This window comes from Peromyscus californicus, unplaced genomic scaffold (assembly GCF_007827085.1).
Source record: "Peromyscus californicus insignis strain IS unplaced genomic scaffold, ASM782708v3 Scaffold_22__1_contigs__length_63687245, whole genome shotgun sequence".
NCBI classification, from domain to species: Eukaryota; Metazoa; Chordata; class Mammalia; order Rodentia; family Cricetidae; genus Peromyscus; species Peromyscus californicus.
Window position 1 is genome coordinate 23050797 of NW_026294525.1, and position 21319 is coordinate 23072115.

Genomic DNA, 21319 nt, shown 5'->3' on the forward strand with positions numbered 1-21319 from the left:
AGATTACATTATTCACAAAAAGTGGACAAAATAGAAGCAACCCAAGTGAGCATCAAGGGATAAATGGAGAAAATCTGTTATGTTCCCACAATGGAATATCAACCAGTCCTTTAAGGAAGGCATGCCAAGCATTTGCTACCACACAGATGGATCCTGGAGACTTTCTGCTGAATAAAATCAGTCACTTCTGAAGAACAGTTACTGTCTGGTTCTATGAGGTGATTGTTAGAATCAAATTAGCACTACAAGAAGATATAGTGAATAGAGGTTGCAAGAGATTTCTGGAAGGTAAGAACAGAGAATGGATGTTTAATGGAGGCAGAGTTTCAATTGGAAAAGATGAACAACAACAACAACAAAAAACTGGTGGAGATAGGTGGTGTATCTGTTGACAAAAACGCAAGAAAGCTATATATCTAAAAATGGTAAGTCCTACTAAGTGTATTTCACCATGGGCCATAAACCCAAGTCTCCTTTATGGATGCTGAAGCAAATGAGGCCAAAGATGAACAAGAAGGTCTCTGAGGTTTCATCACAATGGTGAGTAGATTCTTCAGTGTTTCAACTCCAGTCCTCAGCCCTTATCAGCCTGCTCACTTCCTGCCTGACTATTGTGAGAACATGACCCAGAAGTTCCACAAAACTGAGAAGACTTGTTTGTGAGCTTCAGGGGAGAGTATGAATACCCATCTCCTTGTAGCACATAACTGGATGGCAGAGAGGGTCCTGAGGCAAGAATGCGAACACTTGGCTTATCTTAAGCTACTGCACATCTCCCAAAGAAGAAGTCCACTCTCTGTTGCTCCTCAAGCTTTCTCAGCTGCAATTATCATTGACTTTAAAATCACAAAGAGACAGTCACAACCCCTGATCAAAAATTGTGCCTGCATCCCTGTATCTGAAGATGCTCAAGTCCTGTCTTAAGAACAGTAGCCCTCTTGGTTACTTCCATTCTCTTCTGATTCTTGGGTACCAGGTAAGACCAACCCACCGGTGGCTGCTGCCAATCGTGGTGCCTATATATTGCTCCTAGCCTGATCAGCACACCTCCCTTGTAGAGGGTGGAGGTTGCCCCTGATAAAACGTGTTGGTTACTCTTTATTTTGCACAGTTCTGAGACAGTGTTCACTCTTCAACCACTCTCTGGCATTTTCTTACCTGAGTTCTGGTATGTTTGATTTTGATTTGCACTGGATCTTTCAGATTTTGGATAGTAATGTTTCCAATGCTGCATGCCATCACATAACTCACTAGGATTTTTCTTTGAGATCCAACATCCTTTTAAAGAAAAGAACAAATCGCGTGCATTAGTCATAAGTACATACTTTCGGGCTCCAAAATAAGCAAACCGTCAGCAACTTTTACACTTAAGATCTTCAATTCTAGAACATCCTGTTTATAACTTCCAATCGCTGGCTTTCCTGAAGGGTCTATGCTATTTCCCTTATTATAATAAATATATTGAGGGGACAGCACGAACCACTGTTATAAGGGAATGTTCATACTCCATTCTCCATCACTATGACTGATGTTAGCCAATTGACAACTGAAACAATTAGAACTCATAAATCATGCAAACTCATAAAAAGCTGTGAAACAATTAGATCATTTCCCGACTCTAGAAAACAGATGAAGTTATTTACATTGTAAAAATTAAGGAGCAATTCATCATTCACACCCATGTCAACAGCCTGACATGTTTACCAGCTTAAACCTAAATGCAATTCTATTGGATTGAAGTCCCACCCAGAACCTCTGCCTTCTATTCTTTTGGATTTGACAGTAGCTGCAGATTTCACACAGAATTAGGTGGCCAGAGATGTTTCTGAGTCTGTGTGGCCAATGACTTGGAGCGCTGGCTTGTCTTTCTAACAAGTTCTCTGGGTTTCTCTTTCATCAAGGTTTCTTGTCAAACCATGAATTGCTCTATATCACAGTTTAGAAGTCAGTTGTTTTAAAATTATTGTAAAGTCTCTTAAGTTCCTATAATTCTAAAATATAGCATTTGATTAATTTTATATGGTTGTTACTATCAATACAGTTGACTTGAACTGGAGAGAACCATCGCTTATTAAAAATCCCCCTATCTTCTCTAATGTATGGGGGGAAAGACCACAGAATCTTTACTGGTTTTTGTTTGCTTGTTTTTTACTTTTCTGTAAGTTTACTTTTAAAAATTAAAAAAAAATGTACCGCCATAGTAGCTTACAACACATACATATATGAAAGGAATCTAAATGGAGTCACAAAATAATAGGCAAGACAAAACTCCAATTAGACATTTAAAGCCACCAAGTAAAAACCTCCAGTGCCAGGAACTGAGTCCTCAGTCAAAGGGACCCCTTGGAAACTCCAAGCATCACAGGCTACTGTCAGGTCTATTGATTGCTCTCCAAAATCTGATGGTAAGGCCCTATTGCTGAAGATGACACATACCTCATCAAACCTGGAGAAGTCAAACTGGTCCCTAGCTCAAAGCTTGTATAAAAGCCTAAGTTTCATTTGTATGATACATGAATATTTTATAAAGCCTGTTCCTAAAACATTTGTAAATAACCTTTTTTAAGTTTTGAAGTTATAGTTCACCATATTCATCCCCTTTGTCATCTATCAATCAATCAATCCATCCATCCGTCCACTATCTCTCTCATTATATCTCTCTATCTTTTTATCTCTCTCCCTCTCCTTCTCTTTCCTCTCTCTCCCAAGTGCTTGGATTACAGAAGTGTGGCAACAGGCCCAGCAATTTTCTTTTCTTATAACTGAGTGATTCATATGGTCATATGAGAAACATTCCCATGGTCCCAAGACTCAAAAATGCTCTCCTGCACAGGGCACATAGCTAGACAAACACTGCTATCTTGAATTTAACTGGTAACTCTTCATTTGAGGAAAGGGTCCAGCAAAATGCTCTAGACAGGGCTGTCCTCATAAAGGCAACCAAGGGTCACTCATGTTTTCTGGCAGTGGATCATCTTAGTATCTGAGCTGATGCCAATAAAAATGATAATATGTGCTCAGCACAATGCCACCATACTCTGCGGATATGAGAATGCCAAAGGTCATTTGAAATACTAATGGGAAAAATGATTAAAGCCAAGAATGCTGCTCATTATGTAAAAGGTGCTTCCTGCTGAGTTAAAACAAATCCTTTCCTTTGGTGCACAAATGCTTAACTCTAGAGGCCTCAGGGGCTGGAGAACAAAAGGATTAACAAATAATAAATAGTAGCATCATAACTAATTCAATTTCTCATTATATAATACAAGTCTTAGCCTGACATTTGTTTTTAAAACTCAAGTAAGTAAATACTGTTAAAAGGAATATTATTTAAAATAAAATATTTGAACATTTACATTATTTTTTAATTTTGAAAATATAGTAGATTCATTTTTATGTAACTGCTGGTGTAGTTCAAAAGAGTCTGAACATTTTAGCCTTTGAACAAAGACACTTCACTAGAAATTGGGAAAAAAAAATTAATGAGTTCTCACCTGGAAAAGTCCTGTTTTGTTGAAGAAAGTAAACTGTGCTCTTCTGACCAATGCAGAATCTTCTTGACTTAAATTCTCAAGCAAGTTTGGAGGTAAAATCACAGATGCCAATGGATCTGCCTGTTCATTCTCAAAGTCCATCTGCCATACACAAACATGTCGGTAGAAAAATCATCATGAGGGCCATGGGAAGATAGTCCCCAGGTGGAGTTAGGTGCGATAACATCTGAAAGGACCATATTAGCCAGAACCAGGGCTGCCCTTGACCTTCACAAAAGTCTGGAATTCCTGGATAAGTCCCTTCACACAAGAATACCTTGATTTTAAAGCACACTGACAATTCTAGAGACCAATTAACAATTTCATTAAGGAAGGCGGGACTTAAAGGTGTCAGATTTTGATGTTTTCTCCAATGAGAAAGCAGTGACTATGGGTGTAGGCATACTTGTTGAACAGCAAAGGTCAGTCCCCTCTGCAAAGGGCAACAGCTGTTTTTGTTTTATTTTGACATCATGACCTTCATTTGAAATGAGACAAGCAGAGTGACATACTTTGAATGGAGGAATTACACTGTACATCTCAGCCTTGATTGACAACCCCCTCCCCCCTCCTTGGCTGCTTTATGGACTACAGACTGAAAAAACAGCCAGTACTATGAACACCCTCAGATACATTTTTTTCTTGAAACTATAACTCAGGGCATAGAAATTTCCTATACATAATGTGAAACTGGGACCAATGGAGCTCACACTGTTTAAATATGAAGACCCCTGATGCCCCCCACCCAATCCCCTAAGGAGAACAAATGTCTTGGTTGTATCTCATGCCTAGACCTTTTCTGTTTTCAATGTGATCTCCTTGGAGAGCTGAAAAAGAAACCAGCTCTGTTCCACAGGTACTTTTCCAGGCCAGGGATGGTGCTGTATTCATCATGTTTTCTCTGCTTGCTAACAGTGCCAGGAACATAGCAGGAACTTGAAATGACTGGATAAACTGTGACTTTAACATAGTCCAGAGGATTAGGAGAGCCCCAGATGACTTGTGCAGCCTCATCTGCTGCCTGCCACTCCCCAGCCTCTACATGGTGGATCTGAACCACACAAACCTCAGACCATCAGTGTCAGCCATATCTGAGCACGTTATTAAGCTGGGTATGTCAGGGCCCTATATAGAATCTGTCATCTTAGGGGCTCTGAGGGCAAGGCCCAGGATTGTTCTTAACATGTCTTCCCTGGGACACTGAACTCCATTTTTAGAAGCAGTGGCATGGAGACAGCTTCTCCCTTGTCTCTTCCCACGTGAAGTTCTCTAGGAGACTTTTCTCTCTCTCAACTCGTTCCCAAACCATATTTCCAATATGGTGGTCTCTACCCATGTGCTAGCATTTAGCTTTATCTCTCCTTCTTTAGAGGGTACCATTCATCATACGGACTATGAACCATATGCCCTCTATATGTCTACTTTTCCTATGGATGCGGATGTCATTTTAGCCAATGTTCAGATCTGTCTACCATCTCCTGGGTCAAGACTTCCTTGAGGTATCTAATATTAAAGAACCAGTAAGTTTGTTCTCTGTGTCAGTAATTAGTTCAAAGGAAAACAAACATGGGTTTGTTACCTGGAAATAGGATTCATTATTGCTTGGAAGGCCAATGCTAAAATTTGAAGGTGCATCTGTCCCTGGCATCAGGGATGATACTCCAAGAGCCAAATTCTGTGTCGCAATATTCACGCGTGGTGTGCTATTCAGGTCTATTTTGAAGGCTAGCTCATCAATTGTTTTTAGAGCTCTAAAGGAATGAAAACGATATCACTGTTAAATTACACTGTGTATTAAGCACTTGCCACATGACAAAATACTAATAAAAAATGATATTTCAGTCCTCCAATCTTAGAACATACAGCCAGAAAACCATCCTGAACCCCAGTGCTATCGGCTAAAACACAAACATCAAAGTAATTGATTGATGCATCCTCAGGAACTATACCTTCTTAAGCAAAATCAGCAACTAAGTTATCAGAAACTTTGTTTTCCATTAAATTGTTCAAGAAGCCAGAAGATACTGTAAAGGTGTTTGCAGTTAATGTGATAGAGATAAAATAACCTAGAGAATATGTTTAACAAATACATTTTGTCAAAGAAATATTATTTAAAGAAAGTAAATAGAAGAAATTAAAGACCCTACTATCAATTAGAATAATAAAATATAAAGTGATGTAGTCCTACCTACCCTAGGCATTTTGTTTTGTTTTTCCAGTCAGAGTTTCTCTGTTTAGCCCTAGCTGTCCTGCAACTTGCTTTGTAGACCAGGCTGGCTCAATGGCAGAGATCTGCCTGTTTCTGCCTCCCAAGTGCTGGGATTAAAAGCATGTGCCTCCAAGCCAAGCTGGGCATTTTCATTTTAGAAGTTCATATAGCTACAACAATGTATAGAACTTTGTGTAGATTTACAAGTGGCCAAGTTATAATAGCCTTGGATAAACAAAGTTTTAGAATAAAAAATATATTATGACACACTGGGGCATGCTTTAGTGGGGGGCTATTTATATATACTGCCAGATGAAAACTATAATCGCTTTGTAAACTATACTTTTGAAATAGTTAGAGAGCTTTAAAGTTTACTTTGTAAATGACCTTGGGGAATAGCTCTGCACCTTCTAGAGTTGTGAACCCTAGTGTTTGGGCACACAGCATTCAGAGAGGGAGTGGTGCTCTAACGACCCATGGACACACTTTAACACTCAGTTATACTTACTCTGAAGATGACTCCCGTAAATCACTATCAGAACTGCTTAAGATATTAGAGAATATATTCATTAGAGTGGAGCCAAGTGCTATATCAATATTTTCTTCTTTGTTCACGATCTTTTTGACCTGTTCTACAATGTTGTTAATATTGGCTGAGGTTAGGTTCTGCCCATCGCCAGTTAAATTTAATATCGCATCAGCCATTTCACTTGACTGTCCTAAAGAGACGGAAAGAGACAGATGGTGTGAATAGTTTATTATACAACTGCAAGAAGTGGGATTCCCATGCACATCCCACACCCATCATTGTAAGGTAATGTTTCTTTACACACAGTGACAGATTTCTTAAGTCTAATACAAATGATTTAGAGGGACCAGTGTTTCCTAAAGTACTCAAGTACAGGTTTCCTACTTAAAAAATAATGCAGAAATATGAAAAACATTGATAGAAATAGCAATTTGCATATTACTTTTAAATACTCTGTGTAATTTTCTTACCATTTTTATTTCCTTAGGTTATGAATATGACAGAAATTTAAAATGCAGAAAAGTATATTTTCTACCTAAATTACATAAAAGGTTCATTTGTAATATGTGTAATATATCACACAGCGGAACATCACACCTAAAGAGAATAAAAACCTTCATGATGAGGAGGTTGCTTTACTTTGTCTTTGGGAATGGAAGACACATGGTACTCACTTGAGCAGTTGGAGGCATCAATGGGGCTCCAGTAGGGCGATGTCCCATTAGAAAGGCTGCAATAATTACCAGACAACAAAAAGACATTTAAATATATGACACCAACAAAATTGACAAAAGCAATTCAAACGTTTCAGGATTTGCCTTGCTATCCAGCTAGATTCCCCTTTAAAAGAATACTAAAAATGATGATAAAAATTCTCATTGGAAAACCCATTGGTAGCTTGCCCTCTTGAAGGGAAGCACCAGCTGGCTCCTGCATCCTGACCTCATTTACACTGTCAAGTGGCTGCTTTAAGAACTTTACTGGAAAACTCACATTTCAATTCCACATAACTCTGGAAAGCAGATTTCAACCCACATTTATGAAAGAGGAAATGCATTTTTGAGAGGCCAAGGAATTTTCCCAAGAACGTGAGCCAGGAAGAGGTAGGGCCACATTTCAAAGTAGAGTCCATAAATCTCCCAGCACTTGTCTTTCCTCCCCACCAAGTGTCAAACAGCTCTTGATGCGGACTACTTACGCTTAGGCACTTTCTGTTCCTGAATTCCTTCCCAAAGAACTAACTGGGCCCCAGGCAGAGGGTGGAGAACTAGATACACAGGGAGCTTGGCGAACCCTGGCAACTGTCTCGTCAAAGGTTTATTAGGCATGCAGGGAAATCCTGTGTCTTGGAAATCTTTGTCAACAGGCTGCCCAACCTGGATTTGGCATTTATTCCCCTTTTGCCAAGTCTCTCTTCCCCAAATGGGTAAGAAGTTATGGGGGTTAGGTGCATGTTCTGAGGCCAAGTGGACCACAAGCTCCTTTGCACTGGAGCCACACTTTGGTTTCCAACTTCCTCAGTCTTTTCCTTGGGGAGAGCTCAATTAACTCACTGCTCAGAGGCCAACAGCCTTGTGGGTAATATTCTTTCCTCGTCTATTTCCCCCCATGAGTGCGTGATTCCTGCCTGGCTTCTCGAATCAGCACAACGAATGAGTACTGCTGTGACCTATATAGTAAGCTTGGATAGGTGGCTTGCAAGGCAGAGAAAGAATTACCATGTCCGCATCATAAAATAGCCAGGCTTGTTTGGACATGGTTGTTTATAGACAGAAGGGGAGGTGGCTGGCCAGGTAAAGCCCTCTGGATCCTCCAACGTGCTACACGTACCTAGGAGAAAAGAAGAGTCAACATGAGCCAGACCAGCACTTATGAAAACAAATGACAGCCCTGGGAATTCAGTAACTATTACATATATAATATATATATGAGACATATATATATCATACATAATATATATATATTACTAAAATATCAGTGTTTTATATTTAGAATTTTTAAAAGTAGGAAAAATAAACATATATTTCAGATCAAAATTATTATATCTTATGATAAAAGGACATAATGTAATATATATGATCACTCATGTAAACCATTACAATATCAGTAAATGAGTTTCACGCGGAGAATAAACATGATAGGATTTTTGAATTGAGAAAACAACTGAAAATTTCAAAATCTGTTTAAAACCGGGGGTGGGGGGCAAACCATGCGCGCACAGTTTCATTCCTGAGTTGTAAGCACATTTTATGGAGTGTTTCCTAGCTCTTCTCGTAGTGGACGCTCTTTACAAGCTGACCGGAAAAGAAAAACCGAGGAAGTTCCCCCAAGCCAGCCCTGTCTCACCTTCTGCCTTCATTCTCAACCTGTTCCACTTGTTGTGTGAAAATACTTTAGCTAATTGATTGTGACGGCAAAAATGATTCCGATTTTACCTTTTGAAAATGCCCAAGTCACAGCAAGATAGCAACAACTACAATAAAACCTTCTAAGTACTGAGAAAACAGCGAGCTACTGGTCTGAGAACCAGTGTTGTAGGCCCCAACTGAAAACTCAAATGACTTTTCCAACCTGCCCTTTGAATTTGAGAGGCTTTAAGCTTTCGTTTTCAAATACCACAAACCTTTCTTCATGGAGTCACTTCTAGAGAAACAACATAAAACAATATCAAATAAGTAGTATAAATTAAATCTCCATGTATTCACAGAAGGCTGTCCTAAGATTTTTCAGCCTTTGAGGGCAGATGGGGTTAGTCCCTCGGGGTTGTGTGGTCGGATCTTGCCTGCCATTGGTCACACTGCAGAGACATTTGTAGAGACTCTGGTGTATTAAATGGAGCTCTTGCTCCTCTCTAGAAGCCTTGCCTGTGAGGAAGCAAGTACTATGCAAAGCCCCAGATACTGTTTAATAGGAGTCGTCGCTACTGTGGCTGCCATTTATGCTTATCTGCCTCTCTGAGGCTCTCGATAACTCTGCATGTTGACACAGTAGATAGAGATGAGCAGATGTTCACATGAGTGGGGATTCATGACACTTGCGTCTGGTCTTGGCCCATGTTCCCACCTCAGCTTCCATAGTGTACTTGAGGCAAAGCAGCAAAATCTTTTGTCTCAATTCCTACTAAAGTTCCTAGTGAGACTCTTTATTCACAGAATGACATCAGAACAATTACTTTTGTTGTGCATAGTTTTAAACATTTGCTTGTAAAAATATCCCCATGAAGATTCATCCAGTCATTGATTCATTCAACAAGTCCTCAACTGCTGGGGGCTAAGCATTTAAAGAGAATAAGATGCCACCTCATGCTAAAGATCAAACTACTTAGAGAAAACGTGCGTAAGAATGCGGAGAAGTCCAATGAAAGACTATAGTCTTCCAAGGTATGTGAAGCTCAAGGTAGCTAAACATGAAGCAGAGCTCAACAATAGTGATGTGTATTATATACGACAACATCAGGCAAGGCCTTAAGGAAGAGGTGGCTTTGTGGCAATCATTAAAGTCATGTAGGTGACGGTGGGTAGGCAGTGATAGCAGAGGGTGTGCACACTATCTAGCTATGAAAGAGCATGGGAGCTTGGGAAAGACTGTGCCACATGCATCATGGGAGCCTGGACATGAAAAGTGTGTTGCTGGGAACTGATTCTCCCTTCAAGATCCCTGGCTTATTCCTGTGAAGGCACTGACATCATTAACGGGCAAAGAACACAATGAAAAGAGGCGTTTTCTCATAAGGAACTTCTCTTCATGAGTTATTTCATGAGAGTTCTTGTAAAGGCATATACGCATGTTTAAATTCTGTAAGTGGAAGCCAATGATGCTCAAGGTAATTCCAGTATTTCGCTGATTTTAGGATGAGAAAGGATAAATGCAAGCTGCCTGCCTCCTTCACGCCCTTAGATTCAGAGGTGTTAAACTGATTTTTATACCATGTTACACATTTTTTTAACAATCTGCAATATAGCAAATTCCATCCCTAAAAATATACTTTATGCAGACAAACAGCAAAAGAAGACTATTTGGGCTGTTACTTGCTTAACCCTGAATACATAAATCCCATATACTGAACTCACGTACCCAGCTGCTTCACATCGACTGTGTACAGCTTCAGGTCAGGCCCTAGCGATGCGTTGTTTGTTTCAATCCTCTGTTTAATCATTGTTCCTTCCAGGTTGTCATTATTGGTGGCATTGTAGACTAGAAGAGCCCACAGAACCAACCTAGAAAAAGATGACAGAGAGAACTATTGTTCCCGGGGTTTCCATTGGACTAGTTGGTTTTGGTTGGGAGAAATAGAACATGGACGCCGTGACACACAGAGACTGAAAAGATTAACCGAAGCATCCTGGCCGTTCTCTGTGGTACAAAAGACAATGTCCACACTGTTTCACCTGGATTGGATTTTTTTTTTTTTTGAGACAGGGTTTCTTTGTGTAGCTTTGAGCCTTTTCTGGAACTCACTCTGTAGCCCAGGCTGGCCTCGAACTCGCAGAGATCCACCTGGCTCTGCCGCCCGAGTGCTGGGATTAAAGGTGTGCACCACCACCGCATGGCTTGGATTGGATTTTTATGAGATAGTTCTTTAGAATTTTACCACAGCATCCCACGTTTTTTTCCCCAGAAATATTAATAATAATATTTCTTAATATTATATTAATAATATTAATGATATTAATAATATCCACAGTTCATATGTTATATAATAATATCTATAACATCCACTCAAAAGGGGACACAGTATAGTTAATTCTGTTTTTGTTTCTTTATAGGCAAAACTCAAAATTTCAAAGGGAACAGTTGGTTTGCAGGTTGGACTCTAGAAACTGTTGTGTGTTATTATTTACACATACGGTGCATGCCCCACAGATGGAGCTTTTACAAGTACTTTGTATGGTGAAAATTTGTGAAATAAATACTCAAAATAGACCCAGTTTGGCTAGTAGAACAGTTTTAGAATGTGTGACCCTGAAAATATCTTCATGGGGAAGTATGGATATATATATATTAAAACGCCTCTCAAAATGTACAGCTGATCCGTAATTGCAGCTTTCCTCAATAGTAAAATCTAAAGGTAACTCAGTATCGAGGCAGAAGTATATAATGCCATTTTGTCAGGGAAAGGAGATTTTTTTTCCTCCTTCTATGGGGGTGCTGCATTTGTATTTTCTCCTCATTCTGAAGAGAAATGACGAATACAGCAGACATCACAAGATTATTCTGATTGGTTGTTATTCCTGTGCCACAGCGAAGAGGAGGCAGGGTAACCTCAAAGTATGGAGGACGGCACAGCCTATCGATGAAATTGAGTTGGTAAGAGTAGAAGTAAATACACAGCTAGCACATTTGTGGTGCTAAAATCAAGGAATAAGTTAAGTATTTGCTACTCAAGGTTAGGTGACGTAGCCGGATTTTACCTACTTGGTAAACTGGTCAATCTCCAGGACAAAGTGTGTTCTTCTCCTAACGGACTCTGAAAACCATTTTACCTCTAAAATGATATGCTGCTTAATGCTCCTAGGTAAGCCATATTTGAGGATGAGGCAAGTCTAGATCCGAACATATAGTGGCCGGTGAACCCTTGATCATTTTCTGAATGGCATATGGCAAGGTGTCCTCTGGCCAAATGGCTGTTGGAAGAAAAGTGCTGCCACTCTGGTTTCTGAGAATTCACGGCCGTGTCCAGGGTAACATCAGCACCATGTGTTGTGGTTGCACTCAATACACAGACTCAACCATTTGAGAAGGAGCCTGCATTTTCCACAAGCCTTATCGGTGCTATCTCTCTTTCCCATCTGAAAACAGAAACTATGGTTCTACAACCGTCAGGGTCTGTATCGCTTGTTGCCATTGGCTACACATCATCCGTGTAAGCCAGCCCCTCTGTGGGTTCAGGTTCCCTGTCTGTCTAGGCAGTGGACTACAACATGATCTAATGCTGAAGCTGAAAGAGCGAATTGAAAAGAAGAGTTTGGGGGAAAGGAATGGATGTGAAATAAGTAGATTGTGGTATGAAGGAAAACTAGCAGTGAAGCCTCTGAAGCCTTGTCAGTGAACATAAAAGCAGACAGAATAGGTTTTTTAAAAGATAGGGAAGCTAGAAAAAAAGAAAGACAATGCTGAGAATTTATTACAAAGGAAAACAAAGGAAGTGGACTTTCCCACAGGCGAGATTGGATCATTCTTCCTATACTTTTCTGTGACACTATTCACTCATTTGACAGACCAGGAAACTGAGATTTTATTTATTTAAATGTCTTTCAAACAAGAGCTTGTGAGATGCTGGCATATACTAACTGTGGCTGATTTTAATGTTTTCGGTGATAGAATAACCTCTGTGAGTAAGCTGATGGCACACTCAATTCCTAAGGAAGGGTACTACTGCTTACATTCCAAATTAGGTTTGTCCCAAATGCTAGATAAAGCACCCACAGAGGATCCTAGCTGCTGCTGGATCCATTGTTGGAGGCTCCACATGATGTGGTAGTAGGTGTGGGAAAGAACCATTTTCCTAGGAAGAGGAGAAAGGTCTTGTCATTTACTATCCTGGAATATGTTACTCTGTTTTCAGATCATAAAGGAAAGTGAATGCTGTCAGGATAAAAACTTCTCCTAATCATATTATTGAATTTATATAGAAATGACAAGTTGATAGGTTAAAAACATTTGTTTTTCTAATATTCTAGTATTAACCAAAAAGGGAAAATAATAATAAAGTTCTCTGGTCAACTCTCAAATACAGTTTTACATGTATCTTCCATAGCAGCAAAACATCATAGTCTACATGGCTGTTTATAGTTTTTTTTAGTCTTTAATTATATTTTGGAGAGTGTCTGTGTGTGTTTGTGTGTGTGTGAGCACCTGTGCAAGTCAGAGGACAATCTGTGGGATTCAGTTTTCTCCTTCGCCATGTAGGTAGGTTCTGGGCATCACACTTGGGTCATCAGGTTTGGCAATAAGTATCTTTCCCCAGTGAACCATTTCATCACCCAGTGACTACATTTTCATAACATCAAGTCAGTAAATCAAAACCTAGCAAGGTTTCTAAGAACTTGGGCCTTTAAAATGATTTGTTACAATTCTATGGAAATACAATATACAATCCTAAAACAAGTATTTTTTTTTTTACACTCAAGGATTTAATGGCTTTTCATTTTGCAGCCATTCAAAATGCTGATCCTTATACGCCAACTGGTTATGCATGCTGGGCACAGCCGTTAATCACCTATGGGTTAAGTCATGATCCTGATACAAATTTAAAGATGGAGATCTCAAAAAAAATAGATATGATTGTATGTACTAAAACTATTTGGCTCATATTGTCTATATCTTTATATGCTATCACATGTAATTATGACCTTACTCACAATAGGGCTATTTGGGGGTCAGTTCTGGGGCTAGAACCCAGGACCTAACACAGCCTAGGTAGGTGCTATCAATACACCACTGAGTTTTGCCTCCTGCCCTAAAACTATTTCCATTGAAGGTCTTTTTGGAATTTTGAATAGGGGGTGATGGATTTTGAAGACATAGAAATGATCACCCTGCTCACTCATCCCTCTTAATTGCTCCGCTTCTTAAAGGCTTTTCACAGACTGACTTTTCAAACCCACTGGTTGTTTTTTTTTTTTTTTTTTTTTCTTCAGATATGAGGAAAACGTGGTGTGCATTCATGTTGAAGAAATAATTTGAATGTACTAGACAATTCAAAGGTTTTTCTCTGGTCACTGTTTCACTTTTTTCCAGACAGCCAAGGTAATGAGCAAGAGAAAAAATACACACTTTGCAGGCCTCCCCCTGTTACCTTTTGTCATCATCCATGGTGTCTCTCTTGACTTTAATCCTGTCCTCTCCTGTGCTTTGATGAAAACTGTAAAAACAGATGCATGTATCCATTATCAATCCATCTATTGTGTCTAGTCATAGGCAGATACATGTATCCATTATCCATTTGATCCATGTGTCTAGTCATAGACAGACACATGTATCCATTATGAACCCCATTCATTGTGTCCACTCATAGACAGACACATGTATCCATTATTAATCCCATTCATTGTGTCCAGTCATAGACAGACACATGTATCCATTATTAATCCCATTCATTGTGTCCAGTCACAGACAGACACATGTATCCATTATCAGTTCCGTCCATTGTGTCCAGTCCTCCACATCAAAACTGGGGAAGATGAAAGAAGGGGGCAGAATGGATGCTCTAAGACAATTTTCCCAAATACTTGTTCTGAGGTTCCCAGTCTGCAGAGCTGGACAACCGGGTTTGCACTCTCATGAAGATCCACAGTGCATTTTAGTAGACCATGGACGCTAAGACACTCTGAGAAGGAACCTGATTCTGTTTGTTGAGTGAGCTACCTCCCGGACTTACTGGGCAACTTGACCTCTTTCTTGGACCATTACATCTCTGAGGTTTAAGCATGAGATTACAGAAGCAGGATCTCGGGAGCCTGTATGGCCATTATTTAGTGAAATTTTTAAGTTGAATAAAAAACAAGGAAAGCTTATTTTGAAAAATAAAAAGGTTTTAATCAGATTGTTGATGTCTTATTTTGCAGAGAAAGTGCTCTCTAAAATGTGGTGACATCACCAAAGCATACTCAGTGTGATCTATTAAGGAAAGCCAAAAAATTTCTGTCTATGATTACCTTCTTTTACTTTTGATACATTAGAACACATAGTGTATGGATTCAGTTAGACATATAGAACCATGCATGTGGGTGCTCAGATACAGTCAGAGAAAGAGTGGTAAATGAAACATTCCTATTGCTCAGATAATCCATGCATTTACCTTATGTTAACCACATAAACTGTGTAGTTCCAATTCTGGAAGGTTGAATTGAGCTGGAAGACACAATGGAAAAGGATGAGTTTCAGTAATGCTTAAAAACAATCTTTTCTGAGTCAAGGTTGTCTGCCCTCCAAAACATGAGCTGTCATTGGTTTAAAAAAAGGACCTTGAGAAAATGCTGCCGAACCGCAGGAGTGAAAGATAAAGGAGGGGTTGCTAGACCAGAGAGCCAAGGATGTAATGAATACCACTTCTTTTCATCTGCACATTAATCACTGAAGCAGACACTACATTCCCACCCCAACTCCACCCTCTTATTTATGAAGAAATGGAAGTTTGGAAAGAGGAAACAGCTTTTCCAGGATCATCTGCTAATCGGCAGCAGATCTCACACTGGAACTTAAGGCAGTGTGGTGGGAAACACTGCCACTTCCTCTCTAGGTAATAGTCTACCAGTCCTTCAATAAACACCTTCCTTAGTTTGCACTTAATAAGTACTGAAATGCAATCAAACATGTTTCGTCGTAATTGCCATCTCATAAGAACATCAGTGATAGGAAAAAAGTATAAACAGACAAATACATCTTTGATAAAGCCCAATGGTATTGGGACTATGCCAATTTCGTGTGGTTAATAGTGGTATGGGTCTCAATACGAACAACAAATTTCCACAGTGCAACCACATGAAATCTTGTTACCTTTAAATCATTTCCCAAAGCTTATTTATGTCATACTTCATACACATCTTTAATCTTGTTGTAAACATTACTAAAATACAATGTAAATTTTAGAAAATATTGGCAAAATAATTATTATTTTCTGTGTACTTAGATTGTGTATACTTTATCTAAGTTTGGTACTTGGGGCCAAAAGCATTTTAGACTTCTGATTTCTTTTCTGGATTTGGCATATTTGCATAGACTTCACTGGTTTATCATCACTGATTCAAAATACTTGAGAGGGTTGTCAGATTTTGAGTTTTCAGGTTAGACGACTCCCGTATTGGGCACTAGGAACATCATTCATACATGCTGTTTTCAAGCATCTTCGTTGGGAGTTTGCATCACAAATGAAAGGTAGCTAATAAAGCTTAGCCTCAGATGACAATGGTGTTGGGATAGAGACTATGCAGGACAAGATGTAAATGTAAAATTGCATCCTATCTAATTCAACCTCCCCAGTTAGTGCTCATTTCATGATTAGTAATACTAGCCATGACTTGAGAATTAGAATAAATAATTTAATATTTAGAAATCATTCTGCTTATAAAAACAAATAAAAGAACACTGTGGAAAGAAAATGGGATGCAATAAGGCATCCTTTCTCCACAGCTTGCTCTCTATCTGGTAACTAAGCACATAATTCCTGTTTTAATCCAAGGAGACTATTAGGCTCAGTTTTATATCCTGTGTCCAAACACATCTCTCTTCCTGTACATAAACACAGACCTTGTTTCTGTTTAGTCATACACTTTAAGTTTTCAATTTTACTTTTAATTATTATGTGTTTGTATATGTGTCTATGTAGGGTGGGTATGCACACATGAGTGCAGTGCCCATAGAGACCAGAAGGGGGCATTAGATCCCTTAGAGCTGGAGTTGCAGGCAGTTGTGAGCCACCAGATGTGAATGCTGGGAATTGAAGTTGGATGGTCTGGAAGAGCAATATGCACTGTAGACAAATTTCTAAACAGTCTTATTAAATAAGAAACACAGAGCCAAATACAGAGGTGCAAGCCATAGAGATCAGAGCAATAGTTGCCAACTAACCTTAGCTCACCACCTTAGCTTCCCAAGAGAACCTCTTCCTGTCTAACCTGTGCCTTTATTGCCTTCCTGTTCTGCCTTCTCATTGGCTCTAAGCCCAACCACATCACTTCCTCATCACTGCTTGTCTATACAGACCTCCAGGTCTCTATGGTTGGTACTGGGATTAAAGGCATGTGTCACCACGCTTGGCTGTGTTCTTGAACACACAGAGACTCTGTCTGCCATGTGATCGGATTAAGGGCATGTGCTACCAGCGCCTGACTTCTGTTTATGGCTGACGGTGACCTCTGATCTCCAGGCAAACTTTATTAACATACAAATAAAATATCACATTTCAGCACAAATAAAATATCACCACATTTAACCATTAAGCCACTTCTCTAGCCCCTTATTCATGCATTTATAATAAGCGTTTATTTGTCCAGTAATAAGATCTATGGTTTCATTCATTATCTTTACTATCTATAAAGAAGTTAGTTTTAAAGCAAGAGGCAATGGAATAAGTTTACTTACCCATTCTGCTACCTTGCTCTGTACTTTTACTTCAGGGTAATTAAGGTCATTGTGAATCACAACAGATATTCTATACAGTATTCCGTCTGCACATTGGAAATAGGATTAATATTTAATTATATTTTACATTCGGAACAAACAATACAAATTCATAACCACATCATTTCATATATGTTTAAAGACACATAGGCACAGGAAGTTTGGGCCAATTTTGATGGTATAATTACTCTTGCAACTGCTTAGAAGGAGTTGTTGATTAGTTTACTCATAAATATTTCATAGCTTCTAAATTATCACTTGGCTATGACCATTGCAATACTTGTAAACTATTTTTTTTTAATTCTGTGGATTTCTGGTACCAAAAGTCAATAAAGTGATAATTTTTGCATGTGAAGTTTGATTTTCGTTAATAAGAAATTATGCTTTTTTTGTTTGTGGTTAAAAATGGTAGTTTGGGAGTGTGAAGCATTAAGTGGAATCCTTGGCCAGATTGACACTGGAGATGAATAGACATCCACATGTCCTCTCTCCAGCAATCCTCTTCTCCCTACCTGCTCTGCTTCTCCCCAGTGAAGGATGCACTTGTAGTTGAGGTAGTGGGTGGGACTTGACCAAATTCCTTTTTCATCTAAATTTCGAAGTATAGCCCCTTTACCAAAAGAGAGGGGAAAGCTAATGTTTACAGGTAGAATGTTAACTGGCTTAATGGGCTTTATAAAGAAAAACATATTCTGAAAAGACGGTCCTATTACTTCTCTAAGTGGTTATCTAAAGTAGTTGAGTCTTTTTGTCCTCATGAAAAAAGAACTCATCCAAAAAGTTTTGTTAGACTACAGGAGCTAACTGTGTGCCACAAGGCACTTGACTCAAACTAGCAAATAAAAAAAAAAAATACTCTTTGAAAATCGAAGTCAAAGAGAAGGGGAAAATTGATATCTATTATTGTTAGCCATATTTATCTATGCTTTTAGGTGAGTCTTAATTAAAAGGCATAAAATATCTAGAAATGTATAATTAAATAATCCTGAGGAGTACATTCAATGAAAATTTTGGGGCGGCAGTATTAAACTATATATAAAAGTATGTCTCTGGAAAGTCCCAGCTATACCAAAACTGCAAATCTCAGTCTTGTAAGTCTCCTGTGAAATAATAGAAATTTCTACCTTATAATGTAGTTAAACAAATATGCAAAAGTAAGTTCAAAGGTCAGTGAGCTTAGTTTGTAGAGATAAGGCTATTTCAATGTTTAAAATTTCTATTGTTTTAATGATCTTGAATTTTCTATTTCTTCAAAACATGTTCTGAAGGGAAACTATTTAGACACATGTAAAGAAGATGATAATAACCCGGATTAAAAAACATCTTACACTGTAGGTCTCCTCCCATGAAATCATGGACCTACTGAGTAGCTTAGAGGAAACTTAGAGTTGAGTGTCCCAATATCCAAGGGACAGTCTATAAAGTCACAGATGCTTGTAATGTTTCTAAAAGCTACCACTAGATGGAGCGCTAAGTAGAAGTTTTTTTTCTTACTTAGCTTGAAAATACTACAAAACTGTAAAAATGTCAATATTTTAACCACTGACATTTCTGAAATTTTATGGAAGCACCCAAATACTTAACCCGGTTTCTTTCAATTTTAAATGTTTCCTGCCCCACTTTTTTCTGCAGTTCATTGTTTTCATAAAATGAGACATTCAACATCAGATAACCTTAGTACTTTTTCCCCATTGCTTATGACTAGATTAATAGCTCAAATAAACTAGTGTCTCGTATTACAGACTACTTTGTATTATGAAGAATTTGCAAGTATTCTCTGCTCAGAAACTTCAGAATTACAAATTTAGCTAAAAACTTAGTGGGACCTGCTTGGTACTTATTTAAAACTTTTTGAATTATGTATTCAATGGGTAATTATATGAAACTAAGGAAAGGAACCAAAAGAATAAAAAAAAATGAAGTGTCTACTGGTAGGCTGGTGGCAGGGATTTTTTTTTTATTGAGAAATTAATTTGCTTAAACATTGTTACTGGGGAAATGTCATTAAGAAACCAAATAGGCTCCCCCATGTTATCAGTGTAGCAAGTCATCTCCTATAGACAGAAAATGATATTCTAGCAGCAAAGCCATCCATCAAACTTCATGCATCCCTATGGCTTCAAAAGAAGTATGCATTGCTCTCATAATATCATATAGACCAGAAGAACTGATAGGAGGAGGAGGGGGAGGGGAGGAGGAAGAGGAGGTAGAGAAGGAGGGAGAGGAGGAGGAGGAGGGAGAGGGTGAGGAGAAGGGAGAGGATGAGGAGAAGGGAGAGGAGGAGGAGAAGAAGAAGAAGAGAAGAAGAAGAAGAAGAAGAAGAAGAAGAAGAAGAAGAAGAAGAAGAAGCAGCAGAAGATGATGATGATGATTTCATATTGTAGGTCTCTCTTCAGTTAACCATCTAAGTTTCTTGAGGAATATAAAAATTATCTCCAAAGTTATGGGATATAGGGTTGAGATGATGGAATGGTATTTATTTGAAAAGACAAATGAAAATCCAACTCACATGTTGTTTTAGATTTCACATTATTCCTCCAAACTGACAATGAGGCAATTATGTCAATTGCATTTATACTATGAATGGCAATCTGTAGACCTTTACACACCCAATTTCTTTAAGACATCTGGCATATGAATCTACAAAGCTTGCTGGACCCACACAAAGGTCCTGCAAGCAAATGTGTTATTTGACTAGCTAAGCACATGTGAGAAATTGGAAGGAACACTGAAATTTGCACTTGGAAACTGGATTTTCAGAACAAATGATGAGGACCAAAGGAGTTAATTCATTCACTGGGTTGCTAATGTCTATACCACAGAAGTTCACTGTTTTAGTAGGGCTGGTGTTGATTCGAGGACAGACAATATCGTTAAGAAAGGAAATAATCATTATACCAGGAGCACTTTGGGATAGGTCAAGGAGATTGGGCAAAGTTTCATTACTTGTGGGAATACCTAGACTATCTATGACATCCTGAAATGCTTGTGAAAAGCTGCCTAAAAGATGACTCTATTGGTATATAATATGAGGTATGGTGTGCAAATTATGTTTAAAATGGTGAGAAGAGACTTTCAAAGAAAAATAAGAACATTTCATGACAATTGGAACCAATCCGGTTGGTATAGTGAGGGAGAATATCTGACCAGTAAGCGAGCTAGCTCTCTCTCTTCCTGCATTGGCAGATTATTATTGATGAACTCAGTAAAATTCGGACAGCCCAGAGTTAAGAGGACTGGATAAGGTAGATAATAGACTTGACAGTTTTCCCAGTCTTTCTGACAATGGGAAAAAAATAGGATTTTCTAAATATCAGATAGCCTGAGAATGTTTCCTGTGCCAGTTTCTCAAAGAATAACAAGTGGTTGATAGTATGTAAATGGCATTAGAGAGCCTGGGACAGGACATAAATGTGATTTATTTACAAAGAAAAATGATCTCTTCTCAATTATTTTAAACTTGGACAAAGGGAAAGCCTTGCTTGAACATTTTTGTTTGTAATACTTTGTTACTTACTCTTTAGAAAAGGTAATGAAAGGCTCAGGCTGGAAGCCCTCAGAAATCCAGGAGGATATAAGAGGTAGTTGTGGAACACTGTGGTATTGTACTTGTTTCAAGTTTTCACTTCTGTAGCTATGGTCTCATTATATAATAATGAAATCCCATGGAAGCACAGATAAAGAGTGAGTCAGTCATTGCATGAAAAGCACATAGTTCCTATATATGATAAAAATTGCTAAGATGATGAAAAATAGTTGGAGCACAAGATTTTGGAATGACTTCCACCACACGGTGACCTAATATTTTAATGGTTAAAGTTACATGTTATAATCACAAGTCATCTGAATGAGATTCTTCTTTATTAATGTGGTCAAGATAAACCATTTTAACTGACTGTAATATTTGCCTGCTTTGTTGAAACTCCA

At 38.6% G+C, this 21319-nt stretch overlaps 1 protein-coding gene across 3 annotated transcripts in view; it reads right to left on the reverse strand.

Annotated features, from left to right (window-relative positions):
• The window catches only part of Adgrg6 (adhesion G protein-coupled receptor G6), a 126749-nt gene that overhangs the window by 21639 nt on the left and 83791 nt on the right, over window positions 1-21319 (reverse strand). For all 3 annotated transcript variants that reach the window (XM_052751093.1, XM_052751095.1, XM_052751094.1), the window contains 10 exons: window positions 17354-17439; window positions 15072-15124; window positions 14070-14135; window positions 10346-10488; window positions 7990-8101; window positions 6946-7001; window positions 6251-6461; window positions 5113-5284; window positions 3495-3635; window positions 1159-1278 (listed from right to left, as the gene is read on the reverse strand). In XM_052751093.1, the coding sequence (XP_052607053.1) occupies window positions 1159-1278; window positions 3495-3635; window positions 5113-5284; window positions 6251-6461; window positions 6946-7001; window positions 7990-8101; window positions 10346-10488; window positions 14070-14135; window positions 15072-15124; window positions 17354-17439 (1160 nt within the window). The remainder of the gene's footprint in view (window positions 1-1158; window positions 1279-3494; window positions 3636-5112; window positions 5285-6250; window positions 6462-6945; window positions 7002-7989; window positions 8102-10345; window positions 10489-14069; window positions 14136-15071; window positions 15125-17353; window positions 17440-21319) is intronic.